At 19.1% G+C, this 24,474-nt stretch overlaps 4 protein-coding genes and 1 pseudogene across 5 annotated transcripts; 4 read left to right on the forward strand and 1 right to left on the reverse strand.

The window, feature by feature from the left end:
* The first annotated feature begins 1,267 nt into the window (after positions 1-1,267).
* PmUG01_00064000 lies at positions 1,268-2,235 on the forward strand (annotated as a pseudogene). The gene is given in 3 exon segments: positions 1,268-1,366; positions 1,512-1,724; positions 1,738-2,235. Coding segments are annotated over 3 exon segments (810 nt in total).
* Positions 2,236-5,519: 3,284 nt separating this feature from the next.
* PmUG01_00064100 (STP1 protein) lies at positions 5,520-8,082 on the reverse strand (the record flags this gene model as incomplete). The annotated part of the gene is made up of 3 exons (XM_029005210.1): positions 5,520-6,607; positions 6,872-7,934; positions 8,062-8,082. The coding sequence occupies 3 exons, from the start codon at positions 8,080-8,082 to the stop codon at positions 5,520-5,522; spliced, it is 2,172 nt and encodes a 723-aa protein (XP_028859137.1).
* A 6,320-nt stretch (positions 8,083-14,402) lies between these two features.
* PmUG01_00064200 (fam-l protein) lies at positions 14,403-15,387 on the forward strand (the record flags this gene model as incomplete). The annotated part of the gene is made up of 2 exons (XM_029005221.1): positions 14,403-14,489; positions 14,617-15,387. The coding sequence occupies 2 exons, from the start codon at positions 14,403-14,405 to the stop codon at positions 15,385-15,387; spliced, it is 858 nt and encodes a 285-aa protein (XP_028859138.1).
* Positions 15,388-18,071: 2,684 nt separating this feature from the next.
* Positions 18,072-18,983, forward strand: PmUG01_00064300 (fam-m protein; the record flags this gene model as incomplete). The annotated part of the gene is made up of 2 exons (XM_029005232.1): positions 18,072-18,158; positions 18,300-18,983. 2 exons carry the CDS (start codon positions 18,072-18,074, stop codon positions 18,981-18,983), a joined length of 771 nt encoding a protein of 256 aa, XP_028859139.1.
* A 2,514-nt stretch (positions 18,984-21,497) lies between these two features.
* Positions 21,498-22,486, forward strand: PmUG01_00064400 (fam-l protein; the record flags this gene model as incomplete). The annotated part of the gene is made up of 2 exons (XM_029005245.1): positions 21,498-21,584; positions 21,710-22,486. The coding sequence occupies 2 exons, from the start codon at positions 21,498-21,500 to the stop codon at positions 22,484-22,486; spliced, it is 864 nt and encodes a 287-aa protein (XP_028859140.1).
* Between the last annotated feature and the right edge of the window lie 1,988 nt (positions 22,487-24,474).

Here is a 24,474-nt window from a genome sequence, read left to right on the forward strand (position 1 = left end):
GATATTTTTAATAAGATATTTTTTTTTTTATATATTTTTGTTTATTGCTTAAGTTGCAGCTTTAAAATATGTTACTTATATTATGTATTTGTAAAAGAATAAATAAAAACTAAAATATTTGTTCTACATTTATTAAAGGAAAAAATACTAAATCATATATTTTATTAAATTATATTTTTGTTACTTTTTATCTGTTATATACATATTTATTAATTCTGTATATTGTCCTTATTTTAGAATTTACGTCTTTTGAATCATTTTTAAGTTAATATAATTGCATGAAGCATGTATTATTCTAAATTTGAATTTAATCTGTTTATCTCTCTCTATATATATATATACATATATATGTATATTTTTATTATACTAATATTTCTCCAAATTATATATATTTAATTTAAAAGAAAAAAAAGAATAAAAGAAATTAGATTGAAATATTTAACAATTTTTAATCTAGAAATAATGGTATTAATTAAACAAATAAAAATTATAATTTTAAAATATTGTAAGGCAAAAATAAAAAAATACAGTTTTTTACTCTTTAAATGTATATTTCGTTATATAATTAGGTAGTGTGTTGTGTATTCGATATTTTAAATAAATAGTATACCATAAATGCTTATATATCTTTATCTAGTATATGAAACATGTGTTATAGTGAATATAATAAAAAAAATAATAATGTGCAAAATATTATTTTTTTCTTTAGTTTTTTTTATTATTTTTATAATGCTATTTTTTAACAATACTACCTAGTTCTTTTAAAATATATTGTTTATGAAATTAAAATTATTGATGAGATGACACACTTAAATTTATTAGTTATTATTCTAGTGTATAGGGCAATGTATTATGTATATATTCTATAGGATCTATATTATTTATATACTACATATATCCTAATATTAAGACATAATACATATATATTCTCTTTTTTTCTTAGAATAGGGAATAATAAAAAAAAACTTATTTGTTTATTAAATTAAAAAATACATCTTTAGTATTTATAAATAAATTAAAAATTTTTTAATTTAATGAAATCAAATTTTTTATTAATACAGTTAAAATAGAAAACACTGTAAAACATATTTAAAGTTATATTTATTTGTTTACATTGTAAAATAAGTTCCATTTATATATATTTTATTATTATTTATGAGAAAATAAAATAATAAAAAAAAATAAAAAAAATATAGTACCCTTTATTATTAAAAATACGCTGTAATATGGTTAAGTTTTTCTCTAATTAATATATATTAGTATACTTATGAATTATGTAATGGAAAGAAATATTAAGTTACAATTTTTTATTAAAATCGCTGTGTTTATTCTGTTATCTTGGACATGCTATTTAAAAGATGAAGCTGTATAATTATAATATATAAGGATATTTGAATTATTTAAATTATTCATATTATTAGTATTGTATTCTTATTAATGCCGCTGTTTACTATTCAATTTTATATTCTATTAAATAACAAATATTAACTTTTTTTTTTTTCCCCCCTTAGAGAACACTTAACAAATCTTTGGATGAAGATTTCTATCTTGGTAGTAACTTAAATATAAGAAATTATCGATTACTAACAAGATATAAATATAATATGGATTCAATTATTGTACTGTTAAAAGATTTACTAAATGATGAAGAGTATGAAAAGAAGTATATATTTAAAAATGAAGAGTGTTCTTCAAGTAAAAACAAACAGTCACATAGAAATCTATTAATGAAGGAGGAATTCGATGCAGAAGATATGGATTATAATTATGATATATCTGATGAAAATTATTCGTATTTTAAAAAAAAAAGGACCAAGAATAGAGTATGTTAATTTTTTGGGAAATATGAGGAAAAATAATAATATAGGTTTAAGAAAAGGGAAATTACAAAAATGTGTAATAAAAGCTACTATGATTTTTATTGTTATATTGGTAGTAATACGAACATTAACATTAAAAGTAGTAGGAGGGTGGTCAGAAAATGATAGTGCTAGAAATTCTTTAAGGGGTGTTGGATATGTGAGGAGCGTAGGATATATAGGAGCAGAATTTTTCTTTAATATAATATCATATTCTATACCTACCCTTATATTATTTTTTGTGCTTGTACCAGGAATACATAAGATTTTCAGAAATAAGGGAAAATATAAAAAATTTTGCTTAGGAATATATGAAATGATTTGTAAGAATAACTTTTTTTCTACAGAGAAATTTTTAATAAGAAGTAATATCTAAAATATCTTTACATGTATATACTTAATAAATATACCCAATATTTATTATGTCTTGTGAATGTATCTACATAAACTTGGACTATTTTCGTTACATAAATTTAAAAAAACATGTAAGTTTTTCGTGAATTCGAATATTTTAGTATATTTTGATTGTATATTTTAAAGTATATTAGCGTCTTCATTAAATATTATGCTTTATAATATATTTTATTTTGTATCTAAATAGATATTCATGAAAAATGTATTAATTGTGTTAAAGTGAATATGTAATATTCCAGTTCCTATAATTTTATTAAAATATGATAATTTATATATAATCTGAAAATTGTTTGCTTTTTTTTCTTTTTTTTTTTATTGTTTTAGCTTAATATTGTTATTTGTTCATGCGATTTAAAAAAAGGTATTACAAGTTTAAAATTAGGAATAAATGGGAGTTGTTTTGTATTTGATGAAAAGAGATGTATATATTTTGTTTTATTCATATCCAAATATATATATATATATTTCATCTTCTAAAGAAAAAAATTAATATTTATTCCATGAAATATGTCTTGTTAGAAATACGTTGTAAAAAATATTCATAGTAGAAAACTTTTTAATGTACTTTTAGTTTTTTTTGAATAATACAAATATGAAGTATTTAATGTATAATAAACAAATATCCTTATTCTATATCTATTATTTACAAGTTTTTAAGGAGTTATTAATTTTATTTGTTTGGAATTAACTGATAATTTGAAAACATTTATTAATTCTTATTGTTTTTAATTATGGTGTTAATTCAATTTTTCAAAAATGAACTAAATAAATATCATACTGAAGATTTTTAAATAAATCAGCTAAACATTTTTTTAATTTTTTGCTTTATTAAAATACTGAATTAGTGAATTAAAAGTAGTTACAAAATGACGGATAACATATATAAATTCATTTTATTTTATTTTTTTTCACTGCAGTAAAATATTAAATATGTGTATATATCTGTAAAAAGATAAATTATTACAAATAGTGATGCAAATACTTATAAATTTTCTACATTTATATAATAATGTGCAGATATGTTTCATGTGCACTTCCTACTTTTTATGTTTATAAATATACAATGTAGGGACTTAATATTATATAAGGATGCATAAAAATATGTATAATTTATTAGGATAATTATTAATTTATTCAAATTAAAAAGGATAATTTATTAAATAAAATAAAATTAAGAGAAAATAATTAGTTACTTATATATAATTTATGAATATATAATGTCGTCTTTATTAGTTATGTAAATTTTAACAAAGTATATTAAAAAGTTATTCTATTTTTTACAATATCCAGATAGATGTAATATTTAAGATCCCCCATGCAGCGGTTTTTCGGGTAATTTTCATTTCTTAAACTTGAATTTATATAGATTCAGGTGAAAATTATAAAGAATTATTATTATATTTTTTCGTTATTGCATTTACTAGTACTTTATAAAATATTGTTTAGTCAAAGAAAAAATTCATGAATATTTATTTTCCGTTGTAAAGGCATACTTAGGACCTAGAAAAAATGAAATTAGCATCCATGGAAAATTCTGAATAGTGAGAGTGAAAATATTTCTAATAAGAATTATGACAAAAAGTATACATAGATAAATTTATATATATTTTAATATTAGGAATTATTATGTATCATTAACATATTATCATATGTACGAATATTATATATATATATATATTAATTTAAAATATGGAAAACAATAGTGTAAAAAAATTTATTAAGAGCATTCTGTGTTAAATTTATTTTATTACAAATTTTATTATGTTAGCTATTAAAATAAAATACTTATTTGTATTCAAGTTATTTCTTAGATAATAATTTATACAAAATACTTTTTAAAAAATATTAGATAGGTTCACATTTCTTCGCATGCATTATACCTATATTTGATAAAAAGATAATCATATATTTTATTTATATACTAGTTATTTAAGAAGTTTACATAAGTTAAATATTAGAGCGCACGATTTATTAATGAAAAGCCAATTCAAAGAATATTTAAAATTATTATACGTTGTTATTAACTCATAATGTCCACTAAATATCGCAATATAATAATATATAACTGAATGACATTATATAAAGTTGTTCATACATAGCCAATTTTATGTACTAAGTGAAAATTAATAAATTAATATTCTGAAATTGGATAATTTAAGCATTATATTTTGTTTTAATAATAAATTAAGGTATATTATATTATTTTTCAATATGGTTATTATTCATTCATTAGTGTAAAATGCTTTTAATATTTAAAAAATATGTTATATCAAAACTAAGAAATAAATGCGTGCATAAAACATTTAGTGCACTCTTTTTAATTTAATAAGAAATATTGAACTTATCCACAACGATTATACATTTATTTAATGGGATATATTAAACACAACTAATACTGTATTTTATATTTAAAAAAAAATATAGATTTTAGGAACAAAAAATAAATAAACAAGTTCAAAGAAGTTTAAAATTTACTAATTAAGATATAAAAAAAAAAAAATAAAATAATAAATAAATAAACAGATAATAAAATGACTGAATGAACGAATAAACAAATATATAAATGAACAAATAATGTAGGTATTATTACTAAAGTATTATATAGTTATTTAATTCATATTTTATGAAAGTTTTATTTTGTGAAAACTTTTTTTACACTAAATAATAGGTGTATATATATATATATAAGAAATATTATTTTATCCTTTAAAATAATAAGTAATACATAAACAAAATATAATTTTTTATATATCGAAAAAATAATATAATATAAAAAATGATAAAATAAGGATTACATTTGCATTATTGTTTCTATGTTATGATTATTAGTTGCTTTTCTTAAATGTAGGAATTAATTTCGTGTGATAAAACATGAAAAGTTTTGTATAAATTGAATTTTTCACTATTTAATATTTTATCAACTGCATAATCATAATCAAATACCAATAATACATATATCTTATTATTCCTTTTCCTGGTTATATTTATCTTTTGTGTCATTTTTTAAATAACTGCAATTCATTCTTCATGTTTCATGATTTCCCCTATTTTATATTATTCATTAATTTGAATTCATTTTTTTTTTTTTTTGTTCCCCTAATGTATTAAAAATTTTAAGATATCTGTTTCATAGAAATAATATGATTTCGTTGTAATACCGTTATAACACATTTTGACCGTGTCCTTACCATTTTATAGGTTGTACTTTTGTATTAATTAATCGTATTAGTCTACTTTATTCATAGTTTATGTAGAATTTACACGTGTATCATCTACTACTATCCAATTTTTTATTTCATCTGTAAAATTGTTTTCTAACTTATAATCGAAAATTTCAGTATTTTTACTATTTTCCAAACTATGGTTTCCCCCATCAACAACATGTTCTATATTGTGAAATTTTCTATCTGAATATTCACCTGAATTACATTCATTTATTGAACTGTCTAAATATGATTCGTAATTTTCTATATTTTGCTCATTTTTGCATTCTTCTAATATTGTCATAAATACAAGTATACACAATTTTGATAATAATTTTTTTTTAATATATATATATAATTCTTCACAACTTTTGTTATGTTCCATTTCTTCTATACTTATTAGTGACACACAATTTTTAGTTTCTTCATTTTCATATTCATCTAACATATTATCAAATTCATCTGTTAATCCCTTAAACCAGTCCTGTTCCAGATAGTGTTCTACAATTTTACCCTTTTTTGATATCCACTGTCTCCATATATCTTTTTCTCCTTCTAAAAATGAAACTTTTTGATTTTCGTTTGAAGATTTATTTTTTAATTCTTCCATTTTTTTTACCTTAGATTTTTCTTTTTTCCATTTATTTTTCAAATTATTAAACCAATGTTCTTTTTTCAATTTTTCAGAAAGATTTCTATGCCTTTCTATCCATTTATTCCACAGAATATTTGTTTCTTCATTATCACTTCTGCATTGAATATTTTCTATTTGATAGTCATTTATCAAATTAGGATAGGATCTACCTTCCTCATTTTTGAATATTTCTAGACATATTGTTAGAAATTCTCCTTTGTTCAATTCCCATTCTTCATTTCTGAATTCCTCGAGTACTTCCATATGTACTTCTATAATAGTTTTGGATCTTTCTTTTTTTCTATTTAACATATTTGTATTTTTTATAGTGTTATGTTCATATATTTTTAATTTTTTTATGATTTCCTCATCATCATATATTGGCTGATCTAAATGATCATATGATAAAAACTTGTCTTTCTTGCCAGAATGTGAAGGTAGTAGTATTCTGAGAAATTTAATTTGTCTTCTTATATTTTTCTTTTTTTTAAACTTCCCTATTAATGCGTACTACAATACAAAAGAAATATAATTAAAAATTAATTTATTACAACAATCTAATGTTTACAATATTTTTAATACTTAATTTTATATTACTTTAATAAAAAGAGTAAATACAATAATAATTAGAAATGTTGTTAAAAATGATGATACATATGGGTTATGTGAATTTGCTACTGGACCTGCATTAACTTTATATATATATGCAATAATTTTTTTAGTTATTACAAAAATATAAAAGAAAACATTATTAAGATTACCTTGGATTTCAGAGTCTGCAGGATTAGAAGAAGGGGTTTTAGGAATTGATACGTCAGTAGCTGTTGGTATAGTTTTAATATGACTACCTGTTTCTAATTCTGGGCTACCTGGTGATTGTACTATAAAACTGCTTAATGTTTTCTCTGAAGATGCCGAATGTGCAAGAACTCTCGGTAATTCAGAATCTTCATGCTGTGCATCTACACCTAAATTAACTAAATTTTCCATCGAAGTGTCTTCAGATGTTGTCTGAAGTTGAGATTGATCTGAAGATGGACCCTCTGGAGAATGAACAAGGGAACTATCAGGTATATTAACAGTTGAACTATCAGGTGAACTATCAGATGTCTTGCCAGATGGATGTTTCTCTTCAGGTGCAGGAAAAACTTCCGTTTTAATTTGATCTACATTTGGTGAGCTTAATGTATTTTCTTTAGGTGGAAGGTGACTAGATACAACTGGTTCAGATATTATGCATTGAGGAGGCTTATTAAATATTTTAGGATTTAGTATATTGCATTCTCTTTTTGGAAATTGTGATGATGAGCTTTTAAATATGCAACTTTCACTAATGAGATTTTTCGTATTCTGGAAATGTTCCTTCTTACCTGTAAACCAATCCTTATATTCCGTACAATGTTTTTTACACTCAGCGTTACTATTACAATCATATTTATTACCTCCTTTTTTGAATTTACTTAGTTTTTTCACATAGGTATTATTTAATTCACAGAAATCTAATGCATTATATTTTAATTCTAAAATATCTCGTTCTTTCTGTTCAAAAATCATAGGACAACCTCCATGTTGAGTAATCTTGTCAAATCTATGTTTAAAATAATTCCTAAGGACCGGTACCCAACGTTTTCGTTCAGTGAAAGCTGGAGGGTCATCCTTTTTCTTAATTAGAAAATTAACCAAATCTAAGCATTTATTCCTAAATTTTGCTTTATCCGTCTCTTTCTCTAAAGAAGAAAGACGAGATATAATTTGATTTCGAGTCTGTATAAATTTTGGCTTGACAAGATACTGTCCTGCGCCAGAACCTAATCCACTGTAGTCCTGTATTTGAAAAAATTATTAGGAATTATTTAAGCATTAATTTTTTGTGTTTTATTATCACTTTTTGTATCATTAGCAAATAATTTATCAATAAATATATGCACATTAAAAACACAGTAAATATTACTCGGGTAAAACAATTATCCATATTGACTCTACATAATTACTCTATTTCGTTGTAAAAAACAAACTCAAAAAAAAAAATACAAATATATATATCTATATTTATCACTAGAGTAATTATAAACTAATGAATGTTAAGATAAATTACAAAACTATCAACTACTAGGCATTTATATGGGAACCATAAAATAAGTGAATATATTAGGATTAATTTTATGAGTTTCTAATATTTTTTTAACATAAATATATTACAACCGAAGATATATTCTAATATTATGTTTATTTTAAATAACTGTTAAGTATATATTTTTACGTAAAATTTATGCAAACTTTATAAAGAAAAAGTTAAATAACTAACATTAAAAAATTACATATAAGTGGTATAAAAGTAACTATGTAAAATTATTATCAATATATGTATTATATCTTTTTTTTTCTTATAACAGACACATATATAGAAGTAATGCTATCTGGATTAATATAATTAATTCCTTTTATTCTTTTCTTTTTTTTGAAAATAAATAATCTATTAACAAAATTGTTATTAGTATGTTAGTACGTTCCTTTTTTATTGTGTTATATTTGTTATTTATTTTTGATATAAATCATTATAATTTTATTATTATTATTTTAGTAGTTTTCTATATATACTATAATGTATAAGAGAGAAAAATTAATATTATATAAATTATAATAAGTTGTTGCTACGCTTTTGAAAGAATATCATTGAAATTTACATATGACTTTTAATATTATATATATATAACAGTTACCCAAAAATTAATTATATGCAGCATTTATTATTCTGTTGAATAATTTAAAACAGTATAATTTTTTATATATATTAATTGTAATGTATATTGCCACTTTTGAATATGATTTTTCTTGAACTGAGTTTTAATTATTAGAATACATATTAAGATATATTAATCAATGAAAATAACTTCAGTCAATTTTTTGAAATATTGAAAATCATAAAGATATTCTTACATAAAAATTAATTATATTATGTTGTTTTAAAAAATTAAAATGAAGCATAAATATTTTTAGGAAAAATTATAATATTATAATCTATGTAAGTGGCATAATATATAACATTAAATAATACAAAAAATATTTTAATATCATAATTATTTTTTGGTAGTTAGTAGTACATATATTCTAATAAATATATTAAAAAGATGTTATTTATTTTTTTTTTTTTCTTGTATTTTTCTTTAATTGATAATTAATTAAAATATCTATTTATCACTATTAATAAATATTTATTTAGCATGCAACATAAAGAAGAAGGGGTACTATATTATAACTTTTTACGATATGATCTTGTAAATGTAACTACAAAATAAATTAAAAATATTACCAACATTATAGGTTATTCTGTTATAATGTAAATATATTATTACTAATTTTAATGGATGTTGGGAAACTTCTACATAAGGGATAGAAAATGGTGAGGAAATAAAAAGAATAAAAAAAATATATATATATATTAACTGAAAATTAATTTTTGTAAATTACTTCATATTACAAATTAAGCAATTATATATATATGTTTAATAAATCTTTTATCTTAAAGAATAATTGGTTTGATTTATTTTTAAAATTTGAATTTATTTTTATATATTTTCGTGGTATATTACTCTCTTTTTATATTTTAATTGTTTACATTCTATTCTTTTTCTTTTCAAAATAAATTGTTTAATAACTATATACAGGGGGATTATTCATAAAATTTTATCATTTTTAAAGATATTATGTATTTATATTGTTGTATTCTAATATGTTATTTACATATATGGTAAACATAATACATAGAGAACATAAAATGGTAGACTAATATATAGAAATATTAAAGAAAATATGATTTTTCCAAAATTTTGAAAGAATATTAGAACTACATGACAATTGTTTTCAGATATTTGTATAATCACATTTATCTTTTTTTTTTTTTTTTATACTATTTTATAAATATATGAACTTTTTATTTTTTTTATTAATTTATTATTAATTTTTTTGTTCTAATATATTATGAAAGTTAACGGGTTCTAATTCACTTTATTTATAATATTTAATTAAAATTAATACAAGATTAATAACATTTCGTATGAGCCATTGAATATTTCTTCGTAGTACTATGAATATATTATGTATTTATTTAAAAAATAATATTTATCATTAAAATACATATGCTGAACATACACATTTTTCACATAAGATATACTAATATAATTGATATATATCTATATAAAGTAGAACAAAATACAGATGAAAATTATATATTAAAACATTCCTATATAACATTTTTTATTCACTTTAGATAACATAATTATGTCTTATTTAATATGTATTAATTGTTATATAAATTATTATAAAAATTCACTTATGTAATTAAATTTATAATTCATATTATTTCACACAAGAATTTATAATTGTTGATATATTCTCAGAATTAATGTAATTTTAAAGAATATTATTTATTAAAATATAATAAAAAAAATTATTTTATGATAAATAGATGCTACTTTTACATATATACCTTTAGATATACATATAAATGCAAAATGGAAACACACTATACAATGAACGTACATATATAGGTCATGCCATTAAAATTACAATAAGTTATATTAATCCATATTATCTTAATGTAAGATATGTAATATTATTTCTGTTTAATGTATATTATTAAATCCTATTAAAATACATATCATTGTTCTATGTATAATTTACTTAATATAAAGTTACATGGTTCCAATAGTTATTTTTTAAAATTATAGCTCTAAAATATATCATATTTTTAATAATATAATTATAATTGTATAAAAATTATTATATATGTAGTAATATCACAATAATATATGACATACGCTTATTATTACAAATTTTTAGCAAATGTAATAATAATTTTTTTTCATTTAAAAACATTGTTCATATTGCTCATATTTAATTATTTAATTGTTCTTCTTGGTAAATGTCTATTTATATATATTATATTAATGAGTTACCTATAATAAATATTGTGTATCCTAATTATGTCACTACTGAAGAATTATATCGATAATCGTTTTTCAATAAAAAAAATTAATGTATTTTTATATTTTCTTTGTTTTATTACTTATAATTTTAAGTAAGATATTTATCTTTTAATTTCATATGTATATTCCTTTTTAGTTTGTTAAAATATATCACGTGGGTCTTTATGTATGAACTTTTTATAGTTATCCTATTATTGTGCCTATACATATATTGTATATACAATATACTTATTAATAACAATTTATAGTAATACTTTTATTTTTTGTTTTTTTTAAAATAAAATTCATTTAACTTATTCGCAACTATGATTGTTATTAACATAGATATCTTTTTTTGAACATTTATATATTATAATTAAGTACAGTATGATATGATATATAATATTTGATATCACGGTAGTTCTCATGATAATTTGCAGAACCTTTTGGCGCAAAATGATCATTATGTTCGTCTAGATATTTCAATATATTTTTATTTTTTCCTATTCAAGATTAAACCAAAGTCCAAATAGAATAAACCATTATTATAAAAATTACATATTTGTAAAAACAACACTTTTACAACAATAATTTCTTGTTCTAATGGATTATAAGGTTGTACAAGAAGATTCATATTTCTAATTGGAACATAATGTAGTTTTCCTCAATAAAAAATATGAAAAATATTGGGATAAATTTTATTGTAATTATTAAGAATAAATAGATAAATTCATATTCATTAACATGATAAGAATTTTTCTCGAAATTCTTATTGCCTCAGTTAAAATTTTAAGGAAAATGGGATTTATTTAGTATGAGAAGCCTTATACACATAATGAATAAATTTTACGAATGATACAACATTGCATTTAATCATAATTTATTTGTTAGTATTAAAATTCTTTTAAAAATATTGCAATTCGTACAAGAATTATTGCCATTGTGTGAAATATATCATTATATAATATTATTATATTATAAACGTTAACTTTAACAATACATTCAAAGACTATATGAATTATTTTAAATATGGTTAATTTTAAGGAATAGGAATACAAATAAAATATATTAGAAATATATATAAAAAAAAATTCCCAAGCAAATATTTCTTTGTAGGAAAACAAAAGCACATATATATTTTAGATAATTATACACGAAATCATGTAAACTATACATTTCCTTCTCTAAAAATTGAACTTCTGAATGAGCATTCCAATTTTTTTAGTTATTGAAATATATAATTATTTTAATTAAGAAGTAATGTTTTTAAAATTGATATTCAATATTATTTTATATTTATCTTTATTTATTTATATGTATTATATAATAATAACATTATTTATTAAATATAAAAAAGACATGAGACGCTTGTAAAATTTATTGATACATATATTTATATACTTAGCTAAACAATTTACTTGTAGCATATATAATTAGAAATGAAAAAATTAAATGCATTACTAAAAAATTAAAGTATTTTTATATGATTTCTTAATTTAAGTAAAACATACATAATTTAGATAAATATAGATTTATTTTTTAAAACAATACTTTATAAATATGTTTACAATGAATATTTCTAATAGTTAAAAGGGTTATCTATATGTAAATACTTAACAAGGTTTTATTATGAACTCATTTTACTTATTCTTTTTAGTAAGCTATATAAGGATTACTATAAATTTTCTAAATGAGTTGTATTATGTGTAAATATTAACTGAGAAAAAAAAATGAGATTATAAAATTGCACAAAATCCTAAAAGAAACTAAATATTAGTTCTCATAATTGTTGTGTTAAAAATAATAAATATATCAAAACAATAAAAATATAATAATGCTAACTTTCGTTTAATTTATTATTTTTTTTTTTTTTGTAATTTAACAATAGTTTTATTAATTTAACTGTTTTTTTCTTTCTTTTTTAAGTTTTTACTTGTACTATAGTAATTTTTTATAAAATTTAATACAAATTTTTATTAGAGATTATTATAATAATATTTTGCATATGCATTATTTTTATAATTGTTATTCTGTGGTTTATAATACATAGTAATAGAAACATTGGGGAATAGTACACTTTTTTTTGTTAAAAGTATTTTAAATAAATATTATTTATTTATATATTTAGATATTTAGATCGTTTTTTTATGGCGTATCTCTAAAATAAATTCCAAACACTTTGTATTTTTAAAATAATACATAAAAAATAATATATTCGTTCTAAAATTACTGAATCACAAATTTCAGTATATTATGCTGTTATCCTTTCTCATTTGCTATTTACGTACTTTTTCCTGTATTTTATTTGTAAATTTATTTCATTTGATATATTTTTAAAATAATGATAATTTACGCAAGATTTTTATATTATTTATATCTATAATCTCTCTTTTTTGTGTTTTTTTTTTTCCATATTCATATTTCTTCAAAATATATATAATTAATTAAAAAAATAAAATAAAATAAAATAAGTAGATGGGTATAAACATTTTTCAGTTGGTAATACTGACATAAATTAAACTTTATTCAAAATTATAATTTTCAAAAATTATTAGATAAAAAAAAAAAAAAAATCCAGCACTTATTTAACTTTATATATATCTTTAAAAAATTATACTATACATATGATATGATATATATATATATATGAATATAGAAGGATACATAATCTCAAGGAGTAAATAAAGAACGTGTTATGATTAATATAATACATTAAATTGTATATAATATGTTTTTCTTCATCTATTATTATTTTTTTTGCATTAATATAATAAATATTACTATTTCAAAAATAATAAGTCCTACTAATAAATGATGCTTATAAATTTTGAATTTTTATTGAAAAAACATCTATTATATTAGATCTCTTTTCAACACATGAATTAATGTATTATATATATATTCTATACATTCTATATTGTATATGAACTCCACATATCCTTAAAATATTAACTCACATATACTTTTCTTAGATTATTCTGAAATGTATTTATAAAAAAACTGCTTAATTAGTGCACCACATTAAATAATTAAATTATTTATTTTCAAATATTTATTAAGAAATCCAAATTTTTTTATTTTAAATTATGCTAGATTTATTCTTAAATAACATTAAATTAAAAAATATACAATACTTTCTTAAGGATATTTTTCTATTTCTATATTGTAAAATGCGTTATAGTTATATAAATTTTATATTTACAGAAAAATAAAAAATAACCAAAAAAAAAAAGAACAAATGAATATTATATTTTCCTGTATCATTAGATGTATATTATATTATTGTTACTATTTTCCTTAATATATTATAATATAAAATATTTATATCATGAGACAAAATATAAAGTCAATCTTATTCATTGATATTGCTTATTTTATCCTTTTAAGTTCGATATACAATTTTAACAATCTCACAGTATGAAAATATTACTAAAGTATATTCATGTTATTCATATTTTCAGTGTTTTATATATATTAATAGAATTTTTTATAATGAGATTAATTAGTTTTTTAAAAAATGAATATATACTTTATTTTTTTAGAGTACAATTAACAAATATTTTCATGGAACTAACATTATTTTTGGAAAATCAAATACAAGATCTTATCGATTACTGGAAAAATGTAAAAAAGATATGGACCCACGTATTGTATGTTTAAAAGAAGTAACAAGCAAAGGAATGAATAAAACAAATTATATATCTAATAATGAAAAGATGTTAAATGGAAGAAGTAAACAATTAAATGGAAGTTTGTCAAGGAGTTCTGCATGCCACAAACAAAACATAAAAAATAATTCTTGTGTATTTGCAAAAAAATGTTCGTCTATTGAAAAAAAAATATTCAAAGAACTTGATTTCATAGATTTTCTTAAAAAGAACAGCACAATCAGTAACAAGACTTACAAAAAAGTAATAAGTAAAAAATACGGATTACGAATTGCTACACCTGCATTACTATTCTGTTTGTTGTTAATATTGGTTATAGTAGATTTTTCATTGGGTATTTCAATTGAAAAGAGTTTGCCGATATCACTGGCGTCCTGGGATCCATTAGAAGTTTCGAAGGCTCAATGGTTTATGAATATTTTTAATGAGATCAAAAAATTAGATTGGTTTTGGAAGTCTCAATTATGGACAACGAGTGAAAGAGCTGCTGGAAGTATCAATAAAGCTGAATTGTTAGGCCGTTTTTGTGGTATTCTAATATATTTCCTACCTTTTCTTATATTATGTGTAGTATTTATATTAGCGCTTGTTTACTACCATAAAAAAGTTAAAAAATATGAAAAAATTAAATTCAAAAAGAGGTGAAATAAATATAAGTAATATAATTCTTTCTACAAATAAGTAATTATTATGAAGTAACATATGTAATATTAGTGATATCCTTGATAGACATATACATAATTGCTTATATCTAAAAAATGGAGTTACATATATATAGTTATTTTTATAAACATAAGTAAAAATATATGCTTTTAATTATTTTTTAATTTGAAATATTTAATTGTGTACCATATTTATTGCATTATTTTAGTTTAATTAAATATTGTTGTTCCAAATATATATTTTTGAATTTTATTAAATTTTTGATGAAAAATGTTTGTATATGTATTGGAATAAATATATAACAGCATTGTTTATTTAATTTTCTTTAAATATAATAATTTCTATTTGATATAAAAATTGCTTTTTTTGTTTTTCGTATTATTTTTGTATAAAATTATGATTTTTTCAGCTTATATAGAAAATGTTGTATTAATTTTAAATAAGCAATAATTCTGGCTGGTTTAATATTTAATGAAAGGAATCGAATGTATTTTATTATATTGATATTTACATATACATTTATTTAAGGAAAAATTTATTATTAATTTTGTAAAATATGCTTTGTGGTATATAGTTCATATAATATTGTTGTAACAATATCTATACTGTACTTTAATCTTTTTACGAATGATATAAATTCAAATTTATAAATATACAATGAAAAATAGCTTCATTAAATATTTATTATTTGTAACTATTTAAGAAATTATGTGTTCTATATATTTACAACTAAATGAGATGTTTATAATATACATTATATTACTGTTTACCTTAATAGTAATATTTACACAATTTATATTAAATTAGCTACATACTTATGAAATCGAAAATTTACAAATAAACTATATAATTTTTTTTATTTTTTACATAATCAAAACAATACATATATGAATTAGATCTAATAATATTTTTATAGATATATATATATTCTTAACTTTTCATTTCCTTTATAGTAAAATTTTAAATATATATATATTTCTGTAAGAGGATAAACTATAATTACGGGAAATCAAAATAAATATATATATTCTACAGCCAGATGATAATGAACATAATTTTATTTATATATAATTTCTATGGTTATGCCCATAAATATATAGAGTAAAGAATTAATATTATTTTAATAAGGTATAAAAATATATATATTTTATGTTAACAGTTACTAATTTCTCCATATTAATAATTATAAATTATTATATATAATAAAATTTAAAAAAAAAATTACTCATTATTTATAAATCCGAAACATTGTTTTTATTTGTCGGAAAAGTTTTAATAAAGTATGTACCATGAATTGCTCTATTTTTTATTCTTACAATGTTTAATTAAAAATATATAACGCATAAATATGCCCACACAACAGATTTGCTAGTAGTTTTCATTTCTTAAATTTTCTATCACATAGAACATATAGACAATTATAATGTAATATTAGTATATGATTTACATATTACATTCTCATTTTATGTATTGTTTAGTAAGTTAAAAAACTCTTGCATTTTATTTTCTGCGTAAATGTATACTTATGAACTAAAGAAGATAAATCTGACACATACGAACAGTTCTGCAGGGAAAGAATAAGAACATTTCTAATATGAATTTAATAAAAATATATATACCTATATATATATATATATATATTTTTTGTTTGTATTCAATATAATTATATTTTATTAAATATATTCTTATATGAAAATAATATATATTCATATGTATATATGTGAAATAATTCTACTACGCTAATTTTGTTTTTTGTTTTTTTTTTTACTATATGAATGTTTCTTTCAAATATATATAATTAAAAAAAAAATTATAATAAAAATTAAGTAAATGAACATGACTAATTTTCATTTAGAATAATGGTATAAATAAAACTTAATTAAAAATTGCTGTTTTCAAAAATTATTCTACAAAAGTAAAAAATTAGCTTTTATTTAACCTTAAATTATATATTTCCTCATATATTATATAACAACAAATTAATGCAATTTTTTAAATATATTATAGTCTATAAAAAATTATATGTAATTACGTAGTAACTATATAATATGTTATAATTAACTTAACGAAATATGTTGAATTCTTCATTTATTACTATTATATTATTAAAATTATTTATATTATTTTATAAGTTATAAGTTTTTCCAAAATATAATGTTTATTGAATTGAACTATTAATAGGATAATATTCTCAAAATTAGAAAGTATGGATTGAATATATATAACAATGTGTTATATATATATTCTATATATTCTATATTGTATATTAATTCAGTATTTCCATATAAGAAATCACATATATTTCCCCTTAGTTTATTATAAAAAGGATTAATAAAATAAACATTTAATTAGTGTACTACATTAAATAATTAAATTATAATTTTGAATAGTTATAAATAAGTACATATTATTATTTTTAATGGAAGATACTACTTTTTTAAGTAAAATTAAGATAAAAATTATATAATATAATTTTAAAAATATTTTTTTTTGTATATGTAATGAAAAAACAATACAGTTATATATATTTTATTAAATGCTTACAAAACAATTAAAAAAAATATATTTTAAAACAAATATAGCATCCTTTGTCATTAGAAGTATATTTTATTATTATTGATTTTTTTTTTTTTTTTGAGTATATTAATATATTATTGATTTATAACATGGAACAAAAAATTAAGCCAAGCTCATTTATTAAAATTTTTGCGTTTATTTTTTTAACTTGGATATCTCATTTTAACGATGATATAGTATAATATTATTATTTAAGGATATTTGTATAGTTTATATTCTTAGTGTTTTATTTTTATAAATACTTATTTTTTAACATGATATAATATTTTTTATTATATTAAATAATAAATATTTAAATTTATATTTTTTTTTTTTAGATCACGTTTAACAAACTCTCGAATGAAAACTATAGCATTAGTAAAAAGATAGGTGCACGAAGTTATCGTTTACTAGCTAAATACAAACAACATAAGAATTCATATTATACAGAACTAAGAGATGATATACCAAACAATAGAGATTGCAAAAATAAAGATATATCTAATTACGAAAAAGGATCCAAAAAAAAAAACAGACAATCTATTCGAAGTTCGTTAAATAAGGCACAATACTATACAGAAATTATGGATTATAATAATGGGATGTTTGATGGGAAACATTTTCATTTTGAAAAAAAATTGATCAAAAAAAAACATTATGATGATTTATTGGAAAAGAATAGGAGAATTTGTAACATGGCTTTAAAAAAAATAAAATTTAGAAGTTACGGATTTGGAGTTACTACGTTTTTTCTTTTTTTCGTGTTAGGAATAGGAATACCGATAATAAAAGGACTAGAATCAGTGGACAATATTTTAGATGTAAAACCAATTAAGCAAGTTTGTGAACTTATAAAGAAAATACCTGGTCTCACAAACTTAGATGATATATATATATATTTAATATTTTTTAGCGTGATTATTATTATATTAACAATCATACTTCTAATAGCGATTCCTAAGATATTAAGCAATAATGAGAAATATAAAAAAATTAAGTTGATATCTCAATTAAATGAATAAGTAATATGTATTTTTATCAAATATATAGATATGAATTTATATTTTCAATATCGTTAATTATGTATTCTTAATAAACACATACATACGGGACATAATTTTGTGAATGCACAAGTTTATGCTTAGTCTTTTCACTACACAATGGTAAAAAATTATATTTTCTTTTTTTCTGAGAATACAAACGTTTTATTGTTTTTAAATTTGTATTTCAAAGCATTATTTAAGCTTAAATATGTATATATAATATATATATTTCTATATTTATATAGATACCTATAAATTATATATATTTGTACTTTTAAATGAATATATTATAGCACAATTCGTATAAATTTATTGAAATTTAGTGCTTTATTCTTGAAATAAAATGTGCTTCTTTCTATTTTGTATCTTGTTATAATCTGAAAACACTATTTTTTTTTGTAATTATGAAAAAGTTTTATTATATATATATTAAAAATTAATGTGTCTTCATATGTATTTAATGATAGAAAACAAATGTATGCCTTTGCATTGATATATATATATATATTTTTATTTATTTATAAAAACAATTTAATTTTTATGAGAAATATTCAAGAGAAAATATTAAATGTAAAAATATTTTTAATATACTTTTAACTTATTATTGATTTTTTTCACATGACATAAATACATGAAGCCATATATAATAGAACAGTATATTCGTTAAATATGGATTTTTTATAATTATTTAATAACTTAGGCACTCTAAATCATTATAGTTCTGAGAAATTTTAAAAATAGTTATTATGTTATTATTGTTCCTAAGTGTAGTGATTATTAAACTCTGCAGAAATTAATTAAATATATATTAAATATAAAATTTATAAATAAATTTATTATATGTTCTTCTTATTTTCAATGTCATTCAATGATTAATTTAAATAATTAAATTTAATAATTTACTAATAGATAGTATACAAAAGTCCTCTTTTTTTTTTCACTTAATTGTAAATTTCTAGATAATTTATCTCTGTAAATTTCAATATTTTCATTAGATATAATTAAGACAAAAATGTATTATATACTGTTTCTTCACCATATTTAGGTATCTATTTATAATGTTGAGCTATTCGTTATTCTTTTTTATAATTATAACAAGTAAAGAATTAAAAATATTTTTTTAAATATATATAAAAATATGTATGATTTATATCTACCTTACTAATTTCTTCATATTAATAAAAACCCATTTTTTAAATAAAATAAATGTAAAAAAAAAAAAAAAGAATTTTATTTTTTACTTATAATTCACAAATACATATTTCTCTTTGTGGTTTAAGAATAAGAAATTAGGAAATTTCTAAGTGTCAAAATTTTTAAGTGTAATTCGTTTATTTTTTTGTAGAAATTGTATCTGTGGGATAATTAATTTTGTGCTTTTATTATTTGTTCCAGGAAATAAGAAGATATATTATTTATTGTTACTACTTTTCAATTTTTGATTCAGTTCTATTTTATATAAATTGCATGTATATCTCTATTATAATAAATTGATAAGTAAAAAGAATAATCGTTTTTACTATTGATTTTAATAACAATTAAAATATTTAATTAACATTATTCTATATACTTATATTTTATAGAAAAATTACATTTCATTTTTATTTTTTATTATATTAATATTACTTACGAAAAATATGTACTTTAATTAAAAAAAAAAAAAGAAAAGAATATAACTTGTATAATTTAAAATCATTTCTTTTTGCAAAAAATTTATGAATCAATCTTAAACTAAAATTTACAATATTCAAATATTATCATAAGAAATAAAAAATTAAAATTTATGTATTATAAATATATAGTTTTATAAATATGTTAACACACCGTGTATTCCATATTAGAAAAAATATTATAGAACATTAAGGAATGAAATTTTTATAATTAATATAACATGAAGTGTTGTAAAATATATTGCTTTTTCCATATATCATTAATATTATTGTTGTTATTATAATTGATTATTTATTAATAATAACCATTTTTCCAAAATACAGAGCTTATAAAATTAAAAAAATTAATAGAAAAATGCCATTAAAATTAGTATTTATTTTCTTAAAATGGAGAAAAGTTGATTATCTATATTCTCTACTTTCCATATTATATAAAATCTTAGTATTTCGAAATATTAAGAAATAATATATATGTTTTTTTATTTTGAAAAGTATTAACAAAATTAATTAATTAGTTTAATATTAGACTAATTAATTTACATAAATTTAATATTTAATAATGAATTAAGATTTTATTATTCTACCGAAGGTTATATTTTTATAAATATAATTAAGATAAATATATTGTAATATATATTTAAACTTCTCATTGTTCTCGTAAAAAATGTTATATATATTTTATTAATTTTCTACTAAATCATAAAAAATAATAAAAAAAAAAAAATTAAATAAATAATCATTCTACACTTTTTAATTTTAAAGATATTATATTAATGTTAATTTATTCTTTAGTACTTGTGTTGCAGTATTAATAATCTATATCATGAAACAAAAAATTAACTTTCTCATTTTTATTAAAATTGCTATATTTATCCGTTCAATTTGGATATGCCATTTTTTCATAGATATTGTAAGAAAATATTGCTAATGTATATTTGTATTGTTCATACTATTTATTTTTTTATTTTTACTAATACTATTTTTCATCATCCGATTAATGAGTTTTTGAATGTAAATATATACACTGTTTTTTAGAATACGTTTAACAAATCCTTGGATGAAAATTACATCATTATTGGAAAATTAAATAAAATATCCTATAGATTATTATCAAAATGTAAACAAGATAGGGATTCAAGTATTGTAAATTTAATAGAAAAGATACCAAATAATAAAGTTAATGAAAAAAAATGTATATCTAATTCTGCAAAAAGCTTTACAACAAAGAATAAACCATCAAATGGAAATTCGCTAAGGAGTTTAACATGTCAAAAACAAGATATTAAAAATAATTCTTATATACTTGAAAAAAAAAAATGTTCCTATATTGAAAAAAAAATATTCAAAGAACTAGATTTTGAAAATTTTCTTAAAAATAATAAAACAATTAGTAATAGGATGTACAAAAAAGCAATGCGTAAAAAATACGGATTACGAATTCTTACACCAACATTATTGTTCTTGTTGCTGTTAATATTAATGATAGTGGATATATCATTAGGTTTATCAATTAAAAAGAGTTTGCTAATAGCCTTGGTTAAATGGGATCCCTTAGAAGTTTTAAGTTCTGGATGGTTTTTGTCTCTTTTTGAAAAGGTAAAAAGTTTAGATTGGCTCTGGAAGTCTCCATTATGGACGACAAGTGAAACGTTGACGGAAGGAATGAAGAAAAATGGATTATTAGGGCGTTTAATTGGTATTCCAATGTATTTTCTACCCTTTCTTATATTAGGTGTTACATTTATATTTGCGATTTTATATTACCACCAAAAAGTTAAAAAATATGAAAATATTAAATTTAAGAAAAGTTAAATGAATAATAACAAATTAATATAATTCTTTCTGTAAAGAGTTTTTAGATATGAAATAATATTGGTACTATAGTTAGATGTATATTTAATATACATACACATAATTAATTATATCTTATAAATGCACCAACATATATACAGATTTTTTGATATGCAACATTAAATATTTAGTTTTTTGTTGTTTTGAGATTTGAAATTTTTAAGGTTTTTTATTATTTATTATAATGTATATTTTCAGCTAGAATAAATTATGTTTTCTTATATATATTTTCTTATTTCTATAAATTTTGGTGAAAAATGTATTTATATGCTTTAGAGTAAACATATAATAGTACTATTTATTTGAAACTAGTGAATTGAGTTAATTTTTATTTAATATAAAAATGGTTTTTCCTCGTTTCTTATTTTGTCACTGTTTACTATGATTATTTTTTGAGTTTATTTAGAAAATGTATTATTAGTTTTATATTAGTTGTAATTATATCTATTTCAGTATTTAAAGAAAAGGAGTTAATATATTTTGTTTCATTTAAATGTATATGTTTTATTCCTTTTTAATATTTTTTTATTATTTATTCTGTAAATTATGTGTTATGAGATATATTTTATAAAACATAATTATCCTAAAACCTCCAGAATATACTTTTAATTTTTTTCTCATGATATAAGTTTGAATTTATAACTATATAATAAAAAATATATCCTCATTAAGTATTGATTATTTATAATTTCTTACTAATAAATGGATTATATATCATTACACTTAAACGAAGAGTCAATAGTATTCACTATTTTATAATTCAGCTTAATTAATGAATTAACAAAATTTAGGATACGTTAACTGTTTATATAGTAAAATGACAATTAAAAAATAAATAAACTATGTATTTTATTTATTTTTTGCATTATTAAAATAATACTTTATAATAAGAGGTAAAAAAAAAAAAAAATAAATATCTTCCACTATAATATAATAATATATGAATCTCTTTTTATATATATGTCCTATTTTCAAATATATAAAAATATTAAGTAAAGAATTAATATTATTTTAATAATATATAAAAAAATATATAGCTTATATTGATAATACATAACTTCTTCAAATTAATAATAATATTTTGATAAATAAAACAAAATTAAAATAAAAGAGCTCATTCTTTTAATATAATATATAAATACATAATATTGTTTTTATTTGTTATATATACTTTAATGAAATATATTTAAAAAGTTGCGGTATTTTTTTTTTTCCAATATATGATTAAATAAATATTATGCATAAGTATACCTATTCAAACTTTTTGTGAACAATTCCTATTTCTTAAATTTTGTTTCTCATACATTCAAGTAACAGTTATAATGCACCATTAATATATTATTTATTTATAATATTTTCTCACACTTATAAAGTATTGTTTAGTCAACGAAATGACCCAGACACATTACTTACTCCATATAAATATAGTTAGGATTTACAGAAACTGAGACCAGAATATATGGATAATTTTTTATAGGTAGAATGAAAACATTTCTAATAAGAATATAATAATATATATATATATATATATTTTTTCTAATGTTAAGTACTATCATATTTTATTAAAATACTATGTTTTATGAAAAATATATATAAATTCATCCATATGTGTGGAAAAATTCTACTTATATAATTTTTTTTTTTTTTAATACTTCTTCAAAATATATATATTTAATTAAGAAAAAAACAAAAATTAATTTTTTATAGATCAGCATAATGATTTGTTAGTAAGAATAATGGTATAAATTAGGCTTAATTAAAAACTGTAGGAGAAAAATAAAAAATTATTTCCTATATACAATTAAAATATATATTTCCTCATATATTAGGTCGTCAGCTACGAATTCAACCTTTTAAATTTACATTACTTATAAAATATTGTATGGGCTCAAGGTTTAACTAAATAATGTATTATAACTATTATAACAAATAATGTTGTTTTTTTCATT

This window comes from Plasmodium malariae (assembly GCF_900090045.1).
Source record: "Plasmodium malariae genome assembly, contig: PmUG01_00_39, whole genome shotgun sequence".
Classification (NCBI taxonomy): domain Eukaryota; phylum Apicomplexa; class Aconoidasida; order Haemosporida; family Plasmodiidae; genus Plasmodium; species Plasmodium malariae.